We start from the raw sequence: 25837 nt of genomic DNA on the forward strand, positions 1-25837 counted from the left end.
TCGGTCCAGTAGTTTAGGGAGATTTTCTGTCTAACAAAAATTAACACAGACGGCGGACGGACAGACAGATAGGACAGACCGACAGGCAGGCAAAAACATAAACGGAAACGGGAGACATGTGTATTTTATCGTGCTCTTGAGGTCATGAAACGTGGAGGAAACATAAAAGTAGCCAATCGTCCAATGACTCGATCACTCGACTTCCTTGGCTTTATGTTAAGAAAGAAAAAATGGTGAAACATTTTTTTCAATATTTAGTGTACACGAGCGAGCTCGTTAAACAATATCACTTTAACAAATAGTTTCAAAGCTTACCATGCCATCTAGTAACACAGAAATAAATCTCCGTCGCTTTAAACACACCACGGTGTTATTTCCTCTTTCAGCATGTTTAAAAAATTATAATGCACGTATTAAAATCGGGAATGTGTGCGAGTCGTAGCTTCTACACGCGATGCCTTTGGGTAATTTGTAGCAGATGCAAAACACTGTTATGGAGCAATAGAAAAAGGCTCGCCAAAAGAAAACAGAAACAGGAAATAAGTGCCGTTAAGGGGGCTAATGCTGGGTACGCTATGGAATAAATTGGATGCACATCGACCGTCGCTCGCGTTATTTCCAACGAATTTTATTCAATCATGTACTTTGCATACAGATCAACTCGGCGTGCTTCTTATACACGAAGTTATTCTCAGACAATATCTTTAACAAAGGATAAAATACGCCCTAATACCCACCGAAAAAAAAAAGAAAAAAAATCTCGCCTTCGTAGGGAATATGCGTTTAAAACAAGCTCTTACCAAGCATCGCATGAATATAATGCGCGCACTATTGCATCCCCGTGCCGTTTCCTCAGCTCGATTTGAGTTTCAATCAGCAACAACAACAATTTAGCAAACTACAATAACACAGAGACGGGATGTAATAAAGCGGACGTAATTACTGGAAGCTGAATCGATATAATGATGCTTAAATTTGTTTTATCTTGTTGGCGATCGGTACACATATTCGTTTTATGTACAAATATTAGCAATTTCGAACGACTATCCCACTATTGCCAAAACGGTAAATCCCGGAAAAGTTGGACGATAAAATTGTCCGAGCGGAATTATTTCCTACTTCTGCTACTAATTAGATTTAAGCTAATGATTTAACTATAGGTAGTGAAGCTCGTTAAATTAACACGCTGCTGCGGAGAAGTATATCATTAACGACAATGAATTACCTGTTGCCGCTAATGGCAATAATGGTTTTTTATAACGAGGCGAGTGCTAAAACGCACGTTAGATTTTAGCATGCGTATAAAAACCGCGTTACATCACACTTTGCGCCGAAATAATCTGAAACACCCATGTTTGAGACGATTCTGAAACGGCAGCACTAAATGGCCAGAAGAAATAGTGTTAGTGGGTAAGAGTCATAACAATTACAGAAACAGCGACACAGACAACATAGAAACACACGTTAACAAACAAATAGGTCACTTCGAAATGGTCAGTAGTTTTACTCTCCGGTAATGGCAAAAACCGTATTATTTATCTGCACTATAAAACTGATAACTGTCATTCCGGGCAGAATAGTACAAGCCCTTATGTATGGTCGTGCCTTCATCGGGCCATCGTGCACTTAAAACCGCCATACAAGGCTATCAGGGTTAAGAATTAAGCTCATCAAACTCTTCAAGACCCTTTTTTACGATTCTCGACATCCCAACATCTTCAGCTTTAGTAGGGGCTGAAGTTGGCGAGGGCCAGAGGCTCAATCCGGCGTTGATAAAGAACATAAATGTGTCATCATATGAATCGTTGACTTATAAAAAATCCTTATTAAAAGCTCGAAGGAAATGGAACGCACGGAGCGAATTTTAAACCGGTTTGTGCTAGCACGTGCGGATATTTGAAAAATTATCGATATTGTGCAGCTCGAAAACAAACAGTCCGAAACAGAACGTCGCGATATTTATGGAGGAAATTCCTGACGAAAATTTCGAATCGAAACATTTCCGGTGGTTTAATGCGAATACCTGAAATAGCTGATACTCCTAGGTCTCCTGATAATTTTTAATCAATCACGTATTAAGTTCTTCCACGCAAAATAATTTAAATTTAATGTCACGCAAGATTCGATGTTGAGTCAGTAATTCCAGATAAGAATCGATGAGCTGAATTCAAATCTTTACAAATACACAGAAAACCATTTCCGGTAAAACTCATAACGTTAAAATGAAGTCGAGATCGCGGAGCGATAACTCGAAAGATGTATAAAATTAAAATTATTTCGTGCAACCAATGCGCGCAATTTAGGGCTAAAACATTCGCCGCTTTTTCAATGGCTGCATTTTATTTAATGATATCGGCATTCGTGCAGTTTTCGTCTGCAAATACGACATTAAAATTGCAAAACAGGCGAACCGTGTCACATCAAAAATGAGTGATATATTGCGGAAAAAGTTGTCAGCTGATTGTCACTAGTGAAAAATAAAAAATACTTATTTGATCCTGTAGGGGTTACTATTTATTTTTACAGTAACATCAGAAGCGGGACTAAGACCATAGCATGTCACACGACGTCTGACTAGAGTCAAAGTGATACTGATATATTAAAAAATGTTTAAGTAACATTTTTTTCTCGACGAGTAAAGTTGTATTGACAACGTTTAACTTTAATAACGGGTTTTTTTAGCACTTTAAAGCGTCGTTTGTTTTTGCGTGTCTGTCTTCGCGTTCCTCTACATAATTCAACGACGCTTCAGCTAACCGAAACCCGAGCGATTATCGTTATTAGACAGATAATGTACACACACAAAGGTTTGTTTCTCCGCAGACAATGGTTAAAAATGTTTGTCCTTCGTTTACTTACTAACTGTTCGTACTATCGAAAATGTCATCGCAGCTATTTACTATTCATCACATGAGCAAATAATAACAGGGTTCGAATAAATGAGAAAGCTAAACCGAATAATTTGGAAACACGCTAATTCAACTCGAGACGTTTACCTTGACAGGCTACTTATTGTTCCTGTTCTTTTCCCCATTCAACTAAAAGAGTTAATTTAACTTAGTGACAGATCATCGTCGCGGCCTTACCTATTTTTAATCACCCTCCAACTAATTAAGAAACTTTTCACAATTGCAGTTGCATTTAATAGATGGGGGCGTTAAAAAGGCGCTCCGCCTTTTTGGATAGCGAACCTATTCAAATATCTGTCGTGTTCTGGACATATTTCACAGCAAACGCGTTTCTAATTTTAGAATCGTTTCGTGTCAGCCCGTGAAACTGTGGTTGACACCAAACAATCAAATGCCGATGAAAATTTAATTATAACAACAATAATTAGCCTTGATATTCCGCCGCAATTATTGTCGGGAGGGGAAAAAATAGAATACCCCGACGGGGTATTAGAGAAATATAAATGACGATTATTTTTTGAGCGACTTTTATTGATGTTGATATACGTTTCCCGATCGCTTCAAAATGATCCATCAAAAATTGATAGAGTCGCAATAAATCACTGAATGAAAGTCGTAATCCGGGTTTAATTTCTGGTGTACTTTTGTATTATATCACTCGATGAGTGAAACGTATGTGTACGTATGGATAGTTTTAAAGTCAATCAACTCGATTATGTTCGATTTTCGATAAGGTTCATGTTCACAATGAAGGTAATCAGTATAGTGGTTAAGTGGGCGTTCACCTGATAATAGAAACAAATGGACTCTGTCATCTAACGGTGCGGTAACATTTTTCAGATTGCACCAATCATAATTACCTACATTAAAAATAGTATGGGCGGTAGATAATAATAATTCTTACAAAATAGGAATTTTGAATCTTTTTTCCAAAAACGTACATGTATCCAAAATCGATGAATTAATAAGCTACACATAAAGACGCAAAGATTTGACACATTTTAGGTGGGATTTACTCAGTCAATTTTTAAATACTGACATATCAAGCTGATGAATATTTTGTAATCTAACAGAAAATGTAAAATTTTGTTGGACAGTTTTGATTTTTTTTTTACAAAAAAATACATATGTACGGTTAAACATACATTCTAGACAGAACTTATCAAATTTTTGGGTGGTAGGCATAAACAAATAAATTTTGAATCGCGATAATTCTACAACAATCAATCCCATTTCCTCAGACAAGTTTTGAATTTTCAATCTAGTTCTCTAAGAGAAAAAATAAAAGCAGATTATTAAATTAGAAGTACGTACCCATAGTATTTTATAAAATTTAAACAGGATTTACCTGCCAAAATTTTGAAATGACGTAATCAAATTAGTGGTGGAGATGAACCAACAAATTTTGATTAGCATTTAACTATCTACGTGATAGTATTAGAAAGAATAGGTGTCTTATAAATCGTTAACAGATGACAAACAAACGGAAACGGGAGAACGACATTTTTGTATTGTACAAATCAGGGAAGATGGGGAAAATATGAACTTAGCCATTTGTCAAGTAAACCCGATTGTAATATTTCCGTAGTTTACGCTCGAGAAATAATAATAATCTGAGATTTGATGTATTATTACCGACAATGTGATAATTAACCTTTACTCAATTATACAACCACTATAAATCTTTTATATTTAATTTTAATAAATTCGTTCTGCAAGTCATTCCAAATAAATTAGAATTAAAATACAATTCCAGTCACTTCTCCTGATAAACTGTTAGATACTGTTAAGAGCTCCCGACGGGAGGTTCAGGTGCATCATTGCACTGGCGGTGTACCACATTACCCGCAAGACTCCGGTTCCTGGTCATTACACTGCAATATTCTTTGAACGTTACAAAATCATGAGTCTTATTTTATTACAATATTGTTTATACAACACAATACCATAAACCCACCCCATGTGGGTCGAAAGTACAAGAAAACACTCCGAATGAATTAAAATGAAGAAAAACTAATAACCTACCAACAGTAACAATGTTTTTTTGAGACTTGTTAAACAAAAGTTCGTTACTGGTTTTCGCCCCCGCAATTCCATATGTATCCAAGCACCCCTTAAACAAATCCAGTTAATTACAAAACGCGATAATTCTGTTTTGTGTAAAGAGAAGTGAACGAGTGGGTCGTAAAATGTAAACAGCGTGAGTAATGACTTCGGAAAAATCGTCCAGATGCTTTCATGTGGGATTTTATGGAGTATGCATCATGTTGCTTCACTTGAAGAACAGGTGGACAACCACTTAAACTTTTTACCGTCAATTTTAAACCAGTCCGGACAATATAAACAATTTAATTGCCGCGCCTACACCCAAATTTATAATACCCGAACGAAAATTGTTTAAAACACGCATTTAGTGTCACTTTGCATATGTAGAACGATAAATTTAGTCAATTTTTGCAGCAAGCCACACGTGTTTCAGTTCTCATTCATCACATGCAGCACATCATTCCCAAATATGATCGCATTCTGTTAACTTTATGATTGATGATGGTCCCTATTTGTTTGAACCCATTTGTCACGACGATCATTTACACTTGTTTTATAAAGTCCGTGTTATCATATCGGAGGGGAAAAATGGCCAAATTATGTTAATCCCGGGCGAAATTAATAAAGCAATAACGTCAGATTTTACGGGTGGAGGATTATTCATCCATTGTCTCGCGAACATCGGTACACAAACATTTTCGTGTTTATTCAACGCAATAAGTGCATAAAAACAATTCGGGGTGCTCGAACCGAAAACAAAACATTAGATTAATTCCCACCAATAATTGTAAATAGTAATTTAAAACAGTTGGTTAAATTTAAATTATTTTTCGGACACAGCGTTAACGGGATATGAAATTAAACCGCCGCTTTAATTGAACTACAATCATCATTGCTGAACACTAACAGACCTCAGGGAGTGCCGATTCGGTGATTAAAACGGGAAAATAATTAAAAAGAACACAACACGAGTGGATGCACTGAAATATTAACACCCATGAAAATATGCGAACAAGTTAAGTTTGTCAAGTTATGAAAAAGCGTCTTTGCTCTTCGGAGTCATCTTAAAGAATTTATAAGCTGCGAAAAAATGCCGGAGTAGTTTTTCGTCATACATTTTGTTAAAGTGCTTTAAAGTCGTTGCTTATGCAAAACTGTCGTTCGCCGGATAAAGTTTCAGTTTCGAAAGTTTCACTAATAAGTTAAACAAACTGAAGTCGTTGCAGCGTTGCTTCAACACTCACAAACAGGTAATTAAAAATGCAGAAAGTACGTTAAATATTACATCTAATTAAAAGGCAGAATGCTCAAGTCAGTTTACAGTGTGAAACGGGAGAGCGCAAATATCTTCAAAAACACTCGAGGGACTCTATAAATTTCTGCATAAAAGAAAGATGAAGGCAAGATAATAACTCACGTCTAACTTGGGGGAAAATAACTAAATATAATTTAAAAATAAAACAAAAGATGCGCCATACATAAAAGATTACGTTATACGGATTACATTTTATTTTGCGACGTTTCGTCCCATCGTGTTTTCACGTATTAACGAAATAACATCCGAAGAACAACATCCAATTCGCCAGCATGCGTCGATAAATAATTTAGTGTGCTTAAACAAACAACAAATATTACGCGCCTGGCCAAACAATGCCAATTTGATAAATAAATGATAACTATAACAAGAGAACGCAAATACTAACAATGCAAAATTATTTGTTTATTTAAATCCATATCGAATTTCCCACACAGCTAATTGAAAAGGGTTTTTTGTAAATTCGAAACAATGGCCACTGTACTCTGTGTGCAAGCACTAATTTTCGAACTTCTATTCATAAAGGACGGAAAAATCATAATTAATTAAATTAAAAATTAAAAGTACTGCGGCGACCTATATTATAGAGCGAAATAAAAACTATGCACGGATAAATCTATTTGTAGTTTTTTTTACATTTCTTATTTTTCAGTACGTGGAAAATTGTTGTCTTCACAGGTAGCTTCCTTTTCACTAATGTGCGAAACTCTGTTGCTATGTATAGTCATTACTACTGAACGAAAAAATTATCAGTATTTTTCAATCTTATGAATATTTTTCGATTTCACTCAGACGGTAGATATGTCAAATATTGCAAAATTAGTTTCCTGTTTTGAGCTTTCTAACCTAAAAAGGTAGTTTCATTTAAAAACTTCTCTTCCTGAACTTCTCTAAATGTCAAAATTAATGAAAACAAGCATTTATTATTTAGGAACATCGATTTGACGTCATATTTTATGTCATGTTTCAACGTACTAATAAAGTTGTTTTCAAAATAGAAAATGGACATATTATAAATTAATGCAGATTTTTTATTTCGGATTTACGGACAATTAAAATATGTTTTCGATAATTATTCTGGTACTTGAAAAATGCACATTTCTATAATAGCAGAAACTTAAAATATACAAATGAACACTTAAATAAATTTGAAATAGTTGGCTTGAATCCATATGAATTTATTTCAGCAATCGTGGGTAATTAACCTTTAAGGAGACTTGCTAGAGGAGGTATAGCAATGTTTTGCGTTTTTTATGATAAAATGATATTAACGTAGATGTATTATACATCAAACTGTAGTTCTTTTCATGTTCTAAGCCCCTGAAAACAGTTTAATCAACCAAAAAAATGTGAGAGAGAAATATCGTAAAAAAGCATCATTGTCTTCCGACTAAGTAAAGTATTTTAAAGGTTCCTGTCATATTAAATAATTGTTTATAGTACAATTCATATATAACAATATTGTCTTTATTAAAATCAAAATATAACATAAATTAATTCAAAATACGTCGAATTATTTTAATAGGAGTTATTCGGTCCAGGCAGGTAGACCGAAGGAGAAGGGGTGCAGCAGACTCCACCCTCTCACCCACCACCACCACTTGTAAATATGTAAATTTAAATAGTAGTAGATTCGAATAAACCGTCAAGCGAAAAGGTCGTGTCTCACTGAAACTATATTTATAGTTTCAACAACATCATTTTGGTCATCCATTGTGACCCCATCATTTTGGTCATCCATTGTGACCAACATTTGTGGTCACCCATTTGTGATCGCTGGTCCTTCGAGCAAATACAAAATTTCCGTCAGGTCACCCACTTATGACCTAACATTTGGTACTTCGAGCCGGATCGTCACAATTTCCGTCAGGTCACCCATTTATGACCTAACAGGAATATTAGAGGAAAAGTAGTGATATAATCCTTGCCGCTAGGAACGCGACGATATTTAAATTTGCCAGGCAAAAACCTTTCCAAGAAGGCCCTAAAGTAATTATTAGAATTCTCGGCTGATTTTTCTAATTTATGACAACGAATTCGATTTTATTCGAGTCGTCCAGAAGAATGAATGCTAATGTGTTGATTATTATGTTAGAAATTGGTAGATTTGGAGTCGTATAATTGTTAATATTTCTAGTCCATGGTAGATTAAGAATGTACGTACTATTTTATTATTACTACAAATTCATTGCAACATTCTTGTATATTTTGTCTTGTTAGTAAAAAAAACTACAGACACAAACAATGTACAAGAGGAAACAGCGGACAATCTTATTTGGATGTTTTGTAAAATTGCAATGAGTTATTTTTCGGAATGCATTATCAGATAGTCTGGAAATGGCAGTTCGCTGCGATTTTATAATATGTCGGTCATCGATTTAAAAGTAAAACTCGTTCTTATCAGCGATCACCGGAGATTAACCAGAGTGGATGTGATTTTCAACAAAAGCAACCTTCCAATCCATCGGTCGTCCTTTTGGGTGGCATATTACAAGGGTGCGTAGCAGGGAAGGGCCCACTATCCCATGGCCGTTCCTGTCCCAATTAATAGTAGGGAAACTCATAACATTACTGCAAGCGGCCACAAAGGGCCATTAACTTTTAGCGATAGTGGCAGCATAATTTAGGCTAATATCGATCAATATATCGGAACATAATCCAGAGAGGGGCGTCTCGGCACAGGCTAACCGCTAGCGACCTCTCTCTGGTCGCTATAAATAATAGCGATAATGAAATTTTGCTAGCTTAATGAGCCAGCTAATGTCCGACATCTAGCTAGCGCGGTAATTTCGAGCCTGCTGCTAGCTAAAAAGTGATGCACTCGCTTATATGCAGCTGCCATCTACAATAATGTACTTCCCGTGGTGCTTTCACCTAAACCAGACTGCTGTAACGAGCATAAAGGACCTTGTTAGTTATTCTAATCCATTATAACTGCTTCTCGACGGCTAGAAACGCAGAGCGAAGATTCGTTTACTGAATTTATTAAGGGTTCTTTCGCAACATCAAAAGAGAAGAGAGGGATCAATTGTCTTACCAAAAGCATTAAGAAATTCAACTCCTGACCCTTGTCACTCTTTAGATGCGCTCCTGGGTTCTCTAGAACCCTTCAGTAAATTGGCGAGCCCTTTATGATCCTGCGAGGATCACGGATTTTGTTTCAAATTGTTTTAGGTTTCATGTCATCAGGAATTACAATCGCGTCGAAGTTTTTGCATACTCGAAACGTCGACGTGAAGACATTTATTTTTAAATTTTACAGGGACGGGCGCAGTAGTTGGGCATGTGAGATTAATTTTTTAAAAAGTTTTATTCGGGGCAAGTCAGATCGCAGATGTAGTACATTATAGATTCAGCTTTTTGCATGGATATTGTCAAAAAAGAATATAGCAGATATGTGGAGCGGATTCTTATCGTTGATAATTCAGATGAATGTATTTTCGGAACAATTAGGGAGAGCACTGGTACATGTACTCAACTAACTGCATAATTAAAATAAACGATATTGTTACTAAACCAATCCAGTTCACGTCAGTGAAAATTGCACTCGAATGACAGGATACAGCTAATAGCATTATCAAATTTTCAAAAACAGTAATAGAGGGACCAATTTGTTGCAAATTGTTCGCATGTGGTATTCTGAAAAATTTAATGAATTTGTTGAGGTGACTTTTCAGTGGAGCTATCTGTCCATGTTGTTGATAGCTGAATCGTGTTGTTGCACATTCAAAATGTAGTAAGGCTTATATGTTTTACTAGTTAAAAATGAATACGGGTTAAATAGAATATTTGCATATTAATTTAATCCTGGTATAGTTAATAATTGAAAATTCATTAGATGCATTATTAATGTAAATCTTCACAGTCATCAGCATATTTGTAAATAATTAAAGATGTTAAATTAATGTGGTATTAGGTATATCACATAGCAATAACGTCGATGACCGGGAATTTTAAAGCAGAAATTGATTATGTTACGACCAAAAAAATTCAAAGTTATTGGCAAAACCGGTCGATTTTTCCACTTTTATATAACCAACAATATTTATCACATTACTACATCGTGTAATAAATAGACAACGGGTGAATTTTTTTTTTGTAAATTCCTGGATAAAATTATGACATCAGTATTTTTTTTTTTAAATATTATAACCCACAACCGACAAATTAATTGGACTTTATTTTTAGAAAGTACAGGTTTTTCGAATAGAAAGTAGCCTCGGATAAAATGAAAAATTGGAACTGACTGGGATATATTTGTAAACGACTCCTTCTAAAATTTATCCCCCTAATTTCTACATTATACATATCTTAAAATAAGGGACAATTCTGCTAGTGGCAATAAGAGGCGTCCTGTATATTTTAAATAATCTTACATAAAGTAGTTTCCTTTTTCTCAATGCCAAGTTTTTGAGAGATGATTAGCTAGTAACATCAACTGATATTTAAAAATATGGATTAGAGGTAAGTTACAACAATTTCTTTTGACACTATCAACATAGTGCCATAATTTTGTGAAAACTATCAAATTAAATAAATTGTTCTACACAGAAATTTTACATTTTACCATTTCGTGACTTCACTTAGGTACCCAAAATTTCACAGAAATCGATAAACACACGAAAAAAGAAACATCATATTTTTTTCAGTTTTCGGTTGGGAAATAAAACAATATAGATGAGTAAGTACTCAATTACACAACAAATCGGTTATAAAAAAAGACAACAAGGAGAACTTAATTATAAGATAGAACGAATGTTTAAAACCAATCAGTAATTTTTGAACATACATATATGTAAGTTCCATTTATGGATCAGGATATTACGTTTTATAATGAACTTCCCGAGGAAAAACCACAAAAAATCATTTCTACCACTTTTCCTATAAACAGTGTGAAATTGGATAGGATATAGTTCTATATTTAAATGTGTTCATTTCTCTTGAGATATTTACGCATCTTTGGAAACCAGCTTCAGGGCAAAAACTATCCTCGTTCCATACTACGTAAAGGCACAGTTACACAGCTGTCGCTTGGTCAAACTGACTTGTAAATAAATCAAGTCTATCATGTTTACGAAAGTTTATACTTTCGTTAATCACCAGCGTAAAGGTTAAGATCTAAACTGAGTCTTCACCTCATTGTTTATTACCGTTTTCCAAGTTTGTTTGGCAAATTCGCAGTTGTATAAGCGACACTTAAACAATGGAAAATTTACAAATTACCTATATTGTGAAAAGAAAAGAAATCCACTGTCGCCTTAAAATTTACTTCATTGTAATAAAATAAACGGTGTTTAATGTTATGTCGGGTTAGTCACGTACATTACAAACGGCAATAATTTTAGTAAACTGACGAAATATGTCGTTAAAAGGGCGATTTAGTAGTAAGTCGAATAATCTATGACTGATGATTTAATTAGGAAATATTTGAGGTATTTCGACCTGTCTCACTGACGATTAAAATAAAATAAAAATATCTCGGCTTGGAAATCGCCCAATAAATAACATATAAAACCTTTAAAAATAAAGCGTAAAAGAAAAGGTTTCACAATTATTGTTTGCGTTTGTTTGATTTATAATTAATGCAGTTTATAAACGTAAAAAGTCATTCTAAGTGGTAACAAAAACAATTTCGAAAAATTTACAACACACATGGTTCTTAAAATTATGATTGGAAAACAAAAAACCCAGGAAATCTTCAAGAGTAAAGGCAATGAAACTACGAGGAGTGACTTCTCACTACACGTCGATACTGGATTCTACTGAGATAGTAAAATAGTACTAAATTCTTTAAGCGGTATTACGGTTCGCCTGTTATTAGAACAACTTCATTTATAAAAATTACCGTTTAGACTTCGCTTATTGCATTTACATCTAACTATTATTATTACACTACAAAATAGGAGTAATGTTTTGAGTGAGACAGTATAAAAAAAAAAAAACAAAAAAGTCATTAGTAAAACCCGAAAAAAAAAATTAGATAGAGAATTTAATGTTGAGTCGCTTCATTAACTTTGTGTATATCATAACAAATATTCAATTAATACAAAGTCATAATGTCATATCGTCGCGTTGATAGCGGATTTCTCCTAATTTGTCCTGTAAGAGTATTTTCGCGTTTTTCGCATTATGTTCATGCATAAAGATTTTATGAGCTTCCATGCGTTACTTTATCACCATTGTACACATACTTCATGATTCTGGTAGAAGTTTCTTTATTCCGCTGAATCAGCCCAAATATAGAAAAAATTATACAAAATTTAGGACAATTTCAATCTGCAAATACTTGTAAAGAAATGATATGCAACAATGAAAATATATGGAAAAAGATCAAAGATGAAGTTCTAAAAAATATCTTCACATTACACAAAAATCAAATGAGCCAAAAAGTATGTTCTTTAACGCAATTCCAATTTTTTTTCCACTTTGTGTCTTAGTTTTTAGACTACTATTTATTTTATTCTGAGGACATCAAACAAATCTTACTGTTGGCACCAACATTAGCTTTTCTGTTAACTATATTCTCGGTAAATTCTGGAAATGCTCTTTTTTACTTTAGAGACGCAAAAATTGCATTGCAAGTGGAATCACACCGACAGATCCAACAAATTTATACTAACCTTCTACAATTAAACATTTTTTAGAAATCACTTTTTCCACATTCTTCAGCAATTTTTGTCTCAATCAGAGCAATTATCTTTTTGCCATTATTTCATGGATTTTATCCAAATTATACAAGTTGTTACAATTTCTTCTAGAAACAGCGACGGAATAAGTGATATTATCTTGAAATATGGAAACATATATCAGGAAAGCTTTAACACAGCTGTTGACAATGCTTGTGCAAACGAACAGAATCTATTTTAGAAAAATATACACAAGTAATTATACGTTTGTATGAAGCAGTAAACTTATCGCTACTTCTGTTATGACAGTTACCCGCGGAACATAAAATTCAACAACCACGCTGTCAATCATTTTTAAAATTATAAAAGAAGTTAACCACAACCCATGGACTGCACTTATCGGAATCTTACAAGCTGCCAAGACAACACACTCATTGCATATTTCCTCCCGTGATCAGCACCACGTGAGTAACAAAAATATCCATCCTCAATCAAAACAGAAGTCGTAAACATTGTACTCACTGGCATTGAGCGGAATCGACGAATGGGCCGGTATGGCCGCAATGTGGTGGTGTCCCGTGGGCATATGCCGTCCCTGATAACCCAGGACCGACCCGTGGTAGAGCACATGGTGGCCATGTCCGCCCCCGTGATGTTGCCTGAACCCCGCCACCGTATTTCTTCTATTTGTCACAGATCACAACAATTTGGCATATTGTTCACTATTACAACTAAAGCCCGATTCGGACGCAGTCACTCGCGCATTCCACCTTCTATACAAGAGAAAAGAGTTGAAAACAATAGCGTCCAAATGGTAATGGCGGCGTCGAACAATAAAAACACGTATTGTGTGTACGCGCAAACAAACTTTTCCACGCGAACGTCAATGCTTACATAAATATTTTATTAACTAACAGCGATAATAGAGATAATTGCGGGCTAGTAAAGAAGTAAAGAAGTAGGTGATGCAAATTGACACATCGAGAATTTCGGGAGTCGGGAATCGTCTTGGTTCGAGGGAAAAATTATATGAGAATCGCGATTGTTGGCATTATCCTGTTGCAGGAAACGTTTAAATGGAGCTTTCCGTTTCGCCCTTTCGCCGTGACTTGAAATGAAAGTGGGGCAATTTTCGCATTTTTTTAATATCGTTTCGGCTCTAAACAATCACGTCTTTCGAACAAACTGGAGATATTAGAGTCGGATTAATAAGAAAAGGGGACAAAGCAAACAATAGCATTATTTCTTCTGGTTATATAAAAGTCAAAAAAAATTGGCATCCGAGAAAACAAGCCATTTCATAATAAAGATCAAGGCGACTGATGTGAGGGGTTAATCTACTCCCTACATTATAATAGGACAAACGGTTTATTACCAGATAAGAGTGGCCTTCTAAATGCTAAGAAAGCTCTCGCGAGCTTAACCTTATAAGAAAAACAAAACCGAATAAAGGTCACGGCCGCATTAATTGAAACTTGTCACCGGCAATAATGAGGGCCCAAAACACCCAAAAAACCAAATTACTTCCCCCATAAATTCGACTCTTCCGCTGAGCCCACTATATTTTAATCTCCTAAAAGAATCGTGCTCCGCTCGTCGCCCATTAGATCGACATTTAAGCGAAATTATTACCCTCATAAACTCGACTGGCCAATTACCAAATAACTTTAACGGTCAAAACGCCTAATGACCGACCCATCGGCGATGGTTTCGTGCCCGGCCCCCGAAATCGCGCCTCTAACTCGCAAAATCATCACATGTTACCTATCATGACGAGAACATGTCAGCACAACTTCCAGCGCAAGAAAGCCGCGTGTTTCGCAGTCACGTGTGTGGATGTGGGAAGACGACGACGACGCACCGGCGGCGGCGAACGACGCGGTCAGGCGACGACTGGCGTCGGAATGGGAAACGGCGTCGAGACGCGTGCCTCCGGGCTTGTGCGGTGCGCGCGCACGCGGACACTTCCGGGTAAATATTCGCGAAATGTCGTGAAGATGGGCACGGGACTGACACAATAATTGAACCTTTTTCCCCGGTGGCGGCCCCGCGGGAGCGGGTTTATTGATGCACACGGCGAGGGAAGATTATCCGTCAAAGCGACAAGACGGATCCAATTATGTAAACATAATTCCTGTTGTAACGCAATTTGGACCGGCGCAGCATTTTTTAATTTCGAGCAAAAAATACACGACGCGCCGTCCCCGTTTGACGGGGTAACTAACTTCTTTTTGTTCGGACGGAACAGTAAATTTTCAATGGAATGGGATTAAAACTTGATAGTTCGGTCAATCATGTTTTTGAGTAGCTAATTTAGGTGCCCAAATTTTAGGACAACAATTAACATGTTTCGTTGAAATAATAAGTATGGTAAGGTATATAAATTTATCACGAAGTTATATACAAAATTTTATCATTAATAGATTATTATTTAATTCCTCGTTTGCTAACCTAAATTGAACATGGTAACAATTATAGATTACTTTTCAAATAAAAATCCACGAATTTGATTTAACTACATACTTAACTTCCAGCTTTCTTTCATAAAATTCAAAAAGTCTGTTCAAGGAGATTTGCGTATTTTAAACTACAAACTCATGTCGAACCAAGTAAGTTAAAATTAACAAGATGTCAACAGCGTAAGTTGACTTTATGAAATTGCAAAAAACGCTGTGTTTGTAAAAAAGTGGTTAAATTAAAAGCAAAAAGTCATTAAATAAACGATGTAGTTACAACCCTAAAAAATGCAAAGTTTCCACCAGTTTTAATGTTTTTCTCACGACACCGACAAGTTTAACTCTGAGATTAAAAACAAACAAAAATTCCGACGCAATTCAGAAGATTTTATTTTTACATTCATGAACGGTTGAAATTCTATTTTCTTCTACAAGACTGACACAAAACCATCTTTTATTCTGGTATTTAGCACCTCGGTATTTTATCTGAGTGTAGAATATTTACGGATACAAAAATACTACAAAAACTGTATACCCTACAACTACATATTAAATAAATAAAAATTCTTGATTAAATTTTTTTGACATGTAAAACTGTGAATTTGACTTACGGAAATGTTGCTTTCATAACTTATAACTTAATCAATTTATGCACAATAAGATTAGGTTTCGAAATGTCAACAGTAAAAATGAATTAAAGTTGGTGTGAAGCTTTAGTACTATTCTATGGCGGAAATTTGTTAAGATAACCTTTAAAGAAGCACTTTCTCTTTTTATCGAGGCATTTTTTTCTAAATAGATGCTCATGCATTGCTCTCTACTGCGCGTGCTTAATTTTTGACAGTGACAATATAGCTATATAACCATGTTAACTAGATCCTAACTTGAGAATAAATTTTACCTAAAAGCAATTTAATAACCCAAAAAATAATATATCTACCTATATGATAGTTCTCCTGAATTTGCAAAGCTCACAAATTAACCAGTTTTGCTTTTTTATAATAAAACATATACAGGGGGTTGTATTATCGCCTAACTCTTAAAGTTCTTATTTACGAAGAATCCGTTTGTTCAACATATTATTTGACCTGAAAATGTGATGACATGATGTCTTATCGTGCAAGAATTAAATTCAGTAAAAAACTTGACGTTAAAGAGTGTAAATTCTGGGTAAAAATTTAGTGTTACAACTTACCCCTGTTACAACAAGCCCCTAGTTCCCTTACATGGTTGTTAACCAACAATCAAAATAAGGTGTTCGAAAAATTTAGAATTTCTAGACGCTTTTTTGAATCAAAAGATTTTTTTTGATCAAGGCCAAAGACAATTTGAGAGAGAGATTTTGGTGGAAAAAATTGGTTATATATATAAGCAATTTTTTCCACCAAAATCTCTGTTGAAACCTTAACACAAAACCACAACTAAACTGTTAAAAATCTCCTACTGAGGCACAAATCTTGGGGCTTTTCGAGGCATTTTTTCTGTGTATTTTTATGAAATTCATTTAGACTCCATTAAGCTCCAAATTTCAGAATTTTGTCGATCATTATCATTTACATTTTTTCTGTTAGATGGCATGTTAGGGGTGTACAATCCCGGCTATAGAAAACCGGATCACTTTGGCAAACAAAATTTTAATTGTATGCGAAGTCTGTTGGAGAAAATTTTCGTGCTGTGGAAGCTTTTGTTTTGGAATCGTTTTATTTATTCTTCATGATTTTACCAAATAATATAAAAAACAAAGTTTTCCAACTAGTTTCGTCTAATGAACATCTTCAGGGGACAATTAAAATAATATTGGATACCCGTTGACATATTAAATTTTTTCCTATGTTATTTTAATTGCCCCCTGCAGATGTTCATTAACTAGCCACTAATTGGTATTTTATTTTCTGCTACAATAGATAATTTGCTTGCAAATATGTGTTTCCAATATGTGTACAAAAAACTACATGACACAGAAAAACATGAAATATGGACTCCATTTTATACGGGGGAATCGTGTCTTGAATTCGAGAAATATAAAAGAAGCGGAGAGTATCAAGAGAATTTTAACTGTTATTAACAGTGCTTTACATTATAGATTTTATTACAACTAAATATTAATTAAAGTGAACGCTTGAAGTGCAATGGATTTTTTTTCTATATTTTGTTCTTTCCCATTGTACAGGGAGCGTGAGTTAACTTGAAGAACGCACCTCGGATAACTTTTTGTTTATGGATCTATGTTGCTGGAATTTAATTTGTAAATAGAAAGCACAACAAAACAAAAATCGTCAAAAAAAATCAGAAAAAAGTTTAATATATTTATTACATTTGGTACGTTTTATTTGTATTTGTAAAATAGTATTTTCTTAGAGCATTTTCTGCGCTCTGTTTTCTTAAGCAGTTGTTTTTGAAACTCATGAAATTATTTTATTTACTACGCTTTTCTGGACAATCCAACCCAACATTTTACCAAATTTTACCTAAAGTTGCACTAGCGAGTAACGTTAGTCAGGAAATTAATTTACAAATAATAAATAGTGAAGCTAATAAAGCTATTTTTTTTACACTTTTTTGAAATATAAACAAAACTGCAAAATCTGCTTTACGTTGCTTTTTTTAAAACAGTAAATTTATGTATGCACGCAGGCTATTATTCTCCATTTAAAAATTTAATATCATAACTTTTGGTTAATAAATAAAAAAGTTATTCGAGGTGTCTTCTTTTAGCTGACTCACCCTATACGTCATAAATTTTTCTGAACATGGAGGATATTGCCGTGTTCAACCACTGCATTCACAATTATTTTATATTCTAATGTAAATTAAATATTTGCAAATTTTATAATACTTTTTTTTGACATTTGCAAACCTTACAATCTCTCGCTACTTTACAAAGTACATACATTTTATCGGTACCCTTCTTCGGTCCCATTGTAGCGAGAGAATTATCAACCATAAAATTTTATGATGTACAAATGAAATAGACAGAATATACAGAACCACTCAAAAGTATGTTTATACATTTTCAGCGTCAACAGACTTAATGCGTACACAAAAGTCACGTAAAATCCAAGACGACTAAGATGCATTTTTTGTACTTCAAACTTATTACAGACACAAAGAAAACCTTATGCACTCTATCTAGTTTATGCAATAATAGGAAGCGGAATAAACGAGTCTGCGTCTATTTTGTCTAAAACACGAGAATATGAACATGAAGAAACATTAACTACTTTCAACTAAATAGCTAATAAAACGTTAATATCCAAAGGTAGCCCGGATAAAACTCTTACCCTTTGGATACTTGTTAAAAGCATAACTTTGTAACAACATTCTACAATCCTGTGTGATGTCTTTTGTGACCGCTGTAAAACCAGACAGAAATTTTAATATATTACGTACCATAATTGATGTACAAAAATAACGGTTGGAAATTAAAATATCGTACTTCTGGAAGAACTGCAATGTCATTAGGCAACTGATTTCTAATTTGATTTAAAATTCTCCAAAAGCTCGAATTCAGCCAAATTATTTTGACACCCACCTTTCCATAAATAACCGTTTAAATACTATATCGCATAACCGTGGAGGTGAGAAGTGCCGCGTACTCAATTTATTATTACACTGGTTTTTTGTCAGACGGATTTTTCATCCAACCAAAAGTGCTTAAATACCCTGGCGGAGAAATATTTGTGGAAAACGTGCAAAAAGCGGCGATGAAGACGAAATACACTATTTATCTTGGTTTACATTTGGATATTAGGGAGGGTTAGGGTAGGCGAGATAGATTATTGAAAAAACGCAGACAGATAACTGGAATTACGCTTTAAAAGCTTACAATATTTTGGAATTAAAATGTCAATGGTTGTGAGCACGCATCGGAGATGGGGGATTTTTTTGACGAAGTTTAGAATAAATTGCTGCTTTCGTAGGAATTATGGCTGCAAATTTGTCATAATAAACTCTAGATAGAGATCTCGCGTAATAAATAAAAACGCTAATTTATAAAGATTTTAACAAGGACTTCATTCTGTTTATCCGTGCGACTGTCACCCACACTTCAACATTTCACGATATCTTTTGTTGATTTACTTGAAGTACGCAAACTAAAAATAATAAAAAATAATGTCAATGAAGTTACCTGTGTTCTTTGCCTGTTCAACACCACATTTGATACAAAAATCACACACCTTTCGCTAACAAAGTTGGCATCTACAAGACAACTAAAACTAAGGGCATTTTAATAATACTACCGTTATATCACACCTTCCAAGTTTTAACGCCCCTAGCTAACGAATTACAATGTCTGGCATCACACTTCGGGCATTTCGAAAGTGTTAACAAATTGCTTCCGGCCTACCAAAATGCAAAATACATGTCAACGCTTAAACCCACGAGATTTTTCCCCTAAACCGCAATTAATATCTTTTAAAAAATTCCTTTATGTAACTAACACCTTCCTGCCGCCTTTCATGCAAGTAATCCCCAAATACCCAAGCTTAAATACCATATCAAAAGAAATAAAAAGGGTGGCAAACTATTAGCATACGTGCGCTCATAAACGTAAATCAAATTCAATTACTCAACCTGGGTGCTGTAATATAACTGTTTCGGTACTAGAGATTAGCAAAACAGACGGCTTTTCTTATGAATAGTTAATTTTTATGTTGTTATTATTCAGTTTATTAACAAACACAAAGTACGTGGAAGTGGCTATTTATCGTCGGTTGTATTTTAGCGAGGCTATTTGGAAACAAAATATTGCATTAATTTAAAAATTAATGGTCTATTAAACATCAGACCACACAGAATGCGGTGTACGAGTGAAACTCCGCTCAAACACAGCGAAGTTCTAAAAAAAAAAAGAAAAACACAAAACGCTCAACAGCTGATCGTTGAAAACATTTCTTAATAATAAATAAATGCGAAACGTAGAAATGTCCGGGAAACGTCGCCTCAAGGTATCACAATTTTACTTCTGTAAAATTTAGCTTCTGCGTTGTTCGGGCACAGGCATTTAAACCGGAAATTTAAATTTAACAAAAACATTTCAGATATTTTGGCATAATATTGTGACGGTTATGTTCTAATTTTAGAGTAGATACGTATTCATTTCCTGTATGTTTTTAGCGGTTCGTTTCAAATAATTGATACATTTATTACCGTTACTCGCAAACTGTGAAATTAACCTTCCGTTCGTTTTTAAATTTACCACAAATTAATTTTGAATTTTGGCATGGTTCGAATAAATCGGAACGCTATTTTCCAACTTTAAATATTAATCTTGTCGATCCCGTTGTTTGCCATATTGGTCAAAGCGCCTGAGCTAAAAATATGTGATGGCTTTTTCGCCTATCGCAGCGCAATCACCTGCTTAAAATATTAAGCGCGCCTGCTAAATATTTAAATTAGCTTTTATTGAATTCCCCTGTTTAAATTAAAAATAATAAAATTTAATTTGGATCTAATTTCACTTAAAATGCTAAAGATACAGCTTAATTTGCATATAAAAGAAACAAAGAAAAACGGAAGGAAACTGGAACAAAAGTTAATCAGATTAAGATCAAACAATTGTCTAATTAAGTCTTTAGTCAGTCGGACTAATCAATTTCGGCAAGTGAAGAAAAGAGACGGGTTTTTATATTCAGCAGGGGAGCCAGACTTCCTTCGGTTCTGCATCGAATAAGGCAATTATCATTCTTGGGAGATTTGTCCGTTGAAAGCACACACTTGCATTCGCTACTTTAAAATTTTAATATTTTAATTCTCTCAACACGTGCAATGAATTCTGCGGGAAGTCGCCCGGCGCATCCACCATCCTTGCGCTCCATTATAGTTGGTAAGAAATTTAGCATTTCTACATATTAAACGTTTTCCACAGTTTTATTTACACTAAAAAATTAGTATTTAGACAGCATTTTCCTTGTCTTTTCAAATGTAATTAATACCTTGTGCATATCAGACCGTTTGTTTTTGTGCAAAGAATTTCAAAGAAATTGTATGAGAAAAATTGGTCCAAGGTTATTTTGACGGAACTTCCCTCCCTCTAGTAGGGTAACACCACCCCTTCAATACCTACGCCTCGAGGGTGTAAATTCCGGTCTGCAGAAATGCGGACATATGAAATATATTTAAAGCAGATAATCAGTGGGAAACAATGTATTCTTAATTCTCTGTTTAACTTTAACTGTTTTGTTTATGTTTATGCTTCGAAAGAATTCGACCATTAGCACGTCATATCGTATCAGCGCCGGCATTGAAGTACGTAACGGTGGCATTAAATGCATGCACATGCATTAAAAGAAACTGACATTTGATCGATTTTGTCTCTTCAACACAGAAGAGAAGACCAATCAATTAAGTAAGCATACTCGTTTTTTTTTGTCCAAAAAGTATCTATACCTGTTCTTATAGAACAAAAACAAAATAAATTGACTATTTCATTAATTTTTTTTTCAGTTAGCGTGTATAAGCATATCTAAAAAATATGAATGCAATGATAAATTACAAGTATAGACTGATCATATTTTACACATTTTAGATAGGATTTATTCGGCAAAATTTTTAAATGGCGTCATCAATTTTTTGGGGTTGATACATAGATACAATTTGATTAAAAAGTTACCATGCTTATAATAACGTCTGCAAGATTTCAAAGTATTCAGTTTTACAATTCTTGATTTAATGAATAAAATAAATTGATCGATTCATTAATTTTCTTAAGTCACCCTGTATAAGAAAATTAAAAAAATATGAAAGCAATGATTTTACAAGTATAGACTGATCACATTTTGCACATTTAAGAAATTTTGAGGTGCCGTCATCCAATTTTTAGGGGAGATGAGCAAATATATTTTGATCAAAAATTTACCATGCTTATGATAACTTTAAAATATCTCCAAGATTTCAAAGCATTCGGTTTTGCAGTTCTTGATTAATCAATAAAATAAATTCACGCATTCATTAAATTTTTTTCCAAATCGCACGATTCCGTGTGCACGAACATTTACATAAGTGGTACAGCATCTCCGAGATCATCATACCTTTGTAAACGTGCAAATCACCGCATTGTCGGATAGACTCTTTTCGCATTTTTTTTTGATGGGAATTTTTCCAGAAAACGGAGATGTAATTTCTGTTGAATAATGGTTTATTATGCCGTCCCATTTTATTACCTAGAATTCCTAAATTACCCTGCAATATACATCCACACCACAAAAAGTTCCCTAAAACACCCATGGACTAGTACGTTTTCGGTTAGATGCACTTTATACAATGGGCCCCAGCAATAGCGGGGAATCCCATCATTTAGAGGTACAAAATTGAAACGTTCTTGATCGAAAACCAGTAAGCACCAGATATGTCAGTCTTTGACGAACAAATTTTGGAACGCATCGAAGAAAAACTCGACATCAACACTCGTCGACTTGCAGCTAAAGTTGGAGTTTCACAGTTTGTAGTCCAGCGTACGTTAAAAGAACAAGGCCTACATCCATACCACATTCAAAAAGTGCAAGCTTTTGAACCCGCTGATTTTCCACGTCGTTTAATTTACAGCAATGTCGTGAACGCCGTAACTTTTTAAATTGCATTCTGTTTACAGATGAAGCAAGATTCATTCGCAATGTTGTTTTCAACAGCCACAACACCCACATTTGATCCCATGAAAATCCACACGCTGGTCAAGAAGTACGATTTCAACGATGGTTTTCAATCAGTTTCGAAGCCGATACCGCATATGCCCGCTTAGTTGGACCTTGTTTTACGAAACAGCTACATGTGGAAGTGCCTCTAGGTAAACGAGTTCGCATGTAGTACTTACGTGATAGAGCACCATCACATGTTGCTAAGCCAGTAACTGAATGGTTAAATAACCATTTTCCTCACTGATGGATCGGTAGAAACTAATATCGTGGCCTCCGCGTTCACCCGATCTCAATCCGTGTTTTTTGTCTGTGTTGGATGAAATATTTAGTTTCTGGAAATCAACAGTGTCCAGAAAGTATCGAAGAGCTTCAACGAGTGGAAATAGCAGCCGCTACAGTTCGTGGAACTCCCGGAGTTTTTAGGTATCCGTGTAAACATGTTGCGACGTGCTGAAGCCTGTATTTCTAGTCAAGAACAACATTTATTGTAAAAAGGTAGTAGCATTCTAAGTTGCTTTCATTTTTGTTCTAATGAACAATGTGGAATCGTGGCAAAGAACAAACATCCGTCAGAATAAAAAGTCGATCACCATGAAGCATAACCAAAAATACGTCCTTCTCAGGACCACCATTTATTTTACAACTAATAATCTTTCGCACTGACTTTTAACCATGAATGAACACATCAATGATAACTAGCAAAAAGTCGATTTTACTTTTAATTGAAACTGTTTGTTTTTCTATATTTCCACATTACTACGGTAGGTGATGCCGGGGTTACAATTAATGCATATATTTCGAAATCACCCTGTAGAAGTGTTGATAAAACTAAGTTTATTTTTTTTTCCCAAGCATAGGCTAGGATTTCATACCCCTATGGTAGACACAGATAACAGATTTTATTCGATATTCTGTTACCACTAAACTTGCTATTTTCTTGAGGTGTTAGAAAGATCCGTTAGAGATTCAAAGAGAAAAAATTATTTTTTACAAAAGCACCCACGCCTGCGGTTAAAACTCTGGTACAACACAAACTTCAAGCGAGATTTACTCAGCAAACTTTTGAGATGACGTCAAGAAATTTTAGGTGGGAATGAGCAGACACGAATTTTCATTAACGATTTACCACCACCTACACGATCATCTTAAAGCACACTAAAAGTTCACATGAATCAATCGATCTAGTAATATCGGAGATCATTCGTCTAATAAATTTACAGTCAGTCAAACTACACACACGGAAATGGGAAACCTACTTTTTCACATTCCAGGAGCTATGAAAACAGATAAACCCACTTCAAATAGTGTTGGTCGCATTACGATGTCGAATGTTTAATTAGTTGCATATAAAAGAGCCACTTCGGCGAGTCGCGGATTAATTTTCACGCGTTCGTGAGCAATCAGCCGCCGCAAGCACAAACCCCGATATTAAAAGTCGCTCAAGGTGTTGATTCCGGGTTATGTCCCGGTTCAGCGTTCACAGGGACGAAGGGGTGAATGGGCACGCGTGACTCGATTACCCGGCCATTATATCACCATCCGGTAGACATGTAATCTTACGGTGGCCGCCGCTGCACCGCCGCCGCTCCCATTACCCACCTGCGGAGTGTTCAGATTTATAAGTTCCCGCTAACGGGATAACCAGATCTCCTCCGGACCCTCTATCCACGAGCCCGACCCCGACCCCTCGGGCAACTACTGTCGAGGAGTTTATTTCCAAGTTTACTTAACCAGACAGAAAGCCGTGTCTGCCGACCGCCCGTGTGTGCCCTCGCTAAGAAATTACTTTCGAATAGCAATCTGCTTTAAATAGGGTTACGGGGAATAAAGTGCCCACACTGAGCTTTTCTTGGGGCTGTGTTTATTAAGGTGGGCCGAAAGGGTGACGCTCTTGTTTTGTGTGAAGTGGAGGAAGGAGGAATGTCGGACAATTCTGTGCGAAATCGAAGCAAACGCGAAACATTTCGAGCGACCCATATGTGTGGGGACGGTTTAATAATAACAATATTAGTAGCAATAATTAGCAATAATACTGACTCTGATTGTACAATGTGAGGATTCATTAACTATTATATAACCGCCCTCAGTAATTAAGGTAATTAACTCGTACTTTACCGAATGCAAGAAAAAGGAGAAAACATATATTACCAGGATTGTACGGGTGACTATTCCAAAATTAAAAAATATGCGGATGCGTAAATAATTATTTACGATAACTGGACAGCCATCCTTAAAATTATGAATACAATATTGAACTACAAACAAGTGAAGAAACTTAAAAATCTCAGACAAAAACAATGAAAACTTAAAAAGTCCGAAACTGGTTAAGATTCGCTGCGACGGTTGTCGTGGTCTTCCTAATTTCGCGGAAATCGACCTTAATCCTACAACAATGGTGTTGTGAGCTGATGATATTGAAATCGTTGACGCGATTATCATCAAGAATAGTTAAACCAGCTTTCAAAAACAAAACGCATTGAAATCGGTTCATCCGTTTGGGAACTACGGTACTACAGTCAGACAAAGACTTCAAAATCTTCTGGAGAAGAAATATTATTTTTCGAAATTTTGTTACCGTTTAAAAAAAAAAATAATTACGTATAAATACGAAACCTCATTTTGTGTAAAGATAATACAGAATTTTGATGTAAAACATAAATAGGCCTCTAGAATATTTTATTATATCATAACTTTTAAGCAAAAAATGAGAGAAACAAATTAAGAGATTTTGTTAGAATCAGGCAACCATACGTACACGAGATGATTTATGACATCGCGGCGGGTCCATAATTGCCTGGGAACGAATAATACCTGTTAGTTAAATTTTATATATAAATAAATAGTAAGTTAG

At 35.1% G+C, this 25837-nt stretch overlaps 1 protein-coding gene across 12 annotated transcripts in view; it reads right to left on the reverse strand.

Annotated features, from left to right (window-relative positions):
• Positions 1-25837, reverse strand: part of Camta (Calmodulin-binding transcription activator) — a 339661-nt gene that overhangs the window by 141331 nt on the left and 172493 nt on the right. The window contains exons 1-2 of one of the 12 annotated variants that reach the window (XM_064076780.1): positions 14661-14778; positions 13419-13669 (exon numbers count right to left, since the gene is read on the reverse strand). The exons of 10 other annotated variants lie outside the window; for them this stretch is intronic. In XM_064076780.1, the coding sequence (XP_063932850.1) occupies positions 13419-13482 (64 nt within the window). In that variant the 5' untranslated portion in view covers positions 13483-13669; positions 14661-14778. Of the gene's footprint in view, positions 1-13418; positions 14089-14660; positions 14779-25837 lie in introns of those variants that run through there. One more of the 12 variants, XM_064076784.1, reaches the window with a different exon arrangement.

This window comes from Zophobas morio, unplaced genomic scaffold (assembly GCF_036711695.1).
Source record: "Zophobas morio isolate AGI-343-1 ecotype UQ-CSIRO unplaced genomic scaffold, CSIRO_AGI_Zmor_V1 ptg000004l, whole genome shotgun sequence".
Taxonomy (NCBI): Eukaryota; Metazoa; Arthropoda; class Insecta; order Coleoptera; family Tenebrionidae; genus Zophobas; species Zophobas morio.